The sequence below is a fragment of the Orycteropus afer genome, unplaced genomic scaffold (assembly GCF_000298275.1).
Source record: "Orycteropus afer afer isolate SDZICR_OR568_19922 unplaced genomic scaffold, OryAfe1.0 scaffold00190, whole genome shotgun sequence".
In the NCBI taxonomy this organism is placed as follows: domain Eukaryota; kingdom Metazoa; phylum Chordata; class Mammalia; order Tubulidentata; family Orycteropodidae; genus Orycteropus; species Orycteropus afer.
In genome coordinates, this window is record NW_006921777.1 from 5175069 (window position 1) to 5176364 (window position 1296).

The window sequence follows — 1296 nt, forward strand, 5'->3', positions numbered from 1 at the left end:
GAAAGAGTGAGGAGGAGGCGAGTAGTGTTGGGGGGTTGTACAAAAAGTAGTGGATGTGATAAAAGGCTTGCATTTTTGAGAAAAGAAGAGAAACCGATTTTATTACTCCATTCCTGAACCTCTAAGTATTGATCTTGCTTTGTTTTCCTAAAGCAGCAATTCAGTGCAGGGCATTACTGATTTGATAAAAGGGTAAAACACACATGGAATAGTGTTCTGGTACATCAGTTCATTAAAAGGAAATCAGCACGATAGCTTAATGCTTCTTCTGTCGGTCCCTTTCTCTATTTATTGCTGATTTGACAGTCTAGTCTCTGGTCCGTTTTCTTTGCTGTTAAATGTGTGTGTCCTTTGTTTGTGCTGGTGGGTTTTGCTGCATTTGGATGTGAGAGAAAAGCATATCATTGCTATACTTGTCTAATTAGCCTTCTGGGTGAACATATACATTAAATAGACCTTCTAAGTCATGAAAGAAGAGAGCTCACAACAACGTAGGTTTTCTTCATGTACTGGGATTTCGCCTATTTTATTTCCTCCACGAATTGATGGCCGAAAGCTTGTCCGGAATGCTTCATTTGGAGGATACAATGAACTTTCTCCTTCGTTGCCAGGTTTGTTTGTTTAATCTCACATTCTTGTTCTCATTTCTTGCAGACTTTTCATTAGACTAAACCAGGCATTTTAACATCTTAAAATTGTTTTCCTTTAAACAACAACAAAAAAATTCTGTATGAAAGATTAGGTTTCATTAAGTGCTGCTGTGTGGTGTGGCTTTTCCATATTTTTCTTACAGTCTCTTAAGCCAGAACTTGAGAACTAATGATATAGTAAAGTAGGAATGTTGAATGCTTACACTATGACTTTTTGCTTTAATTAGAAGATAAATATCATGATCCTTAGATAAAATGAAAGCCTTTTCTAGATACAAAATTCTGTGAATAAACAAAATGCTCTGAGGTTTTGCAAATGAATCACAGGTATATAATATTGATATTTGACTATTTTCTGCAGAATAGTAACTACATTAACGCTATTTAATGTAAGCTTTAATGTCTCAAGTTCTGACTATATTGAAGTTTTTGTCAAAGTATAATTTTTGAAATATCTTAACTTTTTTCTTGTTAAATGTGTTTAAATGCAAACAGAATTTTTGCTAAGAAAATGTACTTTTAGGATTATTTTTATTCAGTGAAATCAGGCATTTGATAGCTATCATTGAGGCATTAAATATTGCTCCATGAAAGATACACATAAAGTGATCTTTTATTTGAAAAAATTAATTTTAGCAAATATTTA

The 1296-nt window shown here is 33.2% G+C and overlaps 1 protein-coding gene across 1 annotated transcript in view; it reads left to right on the forward strand.

Annotated features, from left to right (window-relative positions):
- Window positions 1-466: 466 nt before the first annotated feature.
- OSBPL8 (oxysterol binding protein like 8) overlaps window positions 467-1296 on the forward strand; it is an 89147-nt gene continuing 88317 nt past the window's right edge. Inside the window, exon 1 of the mRNA XM_042781874.1 lies at window positions 467-611. Coding sequence (XP_042637808.1) covers window positions 467-611 — 145 coding nt within the window. The remainder of the gene's footprint in view (window positions 612-1296) is intronic.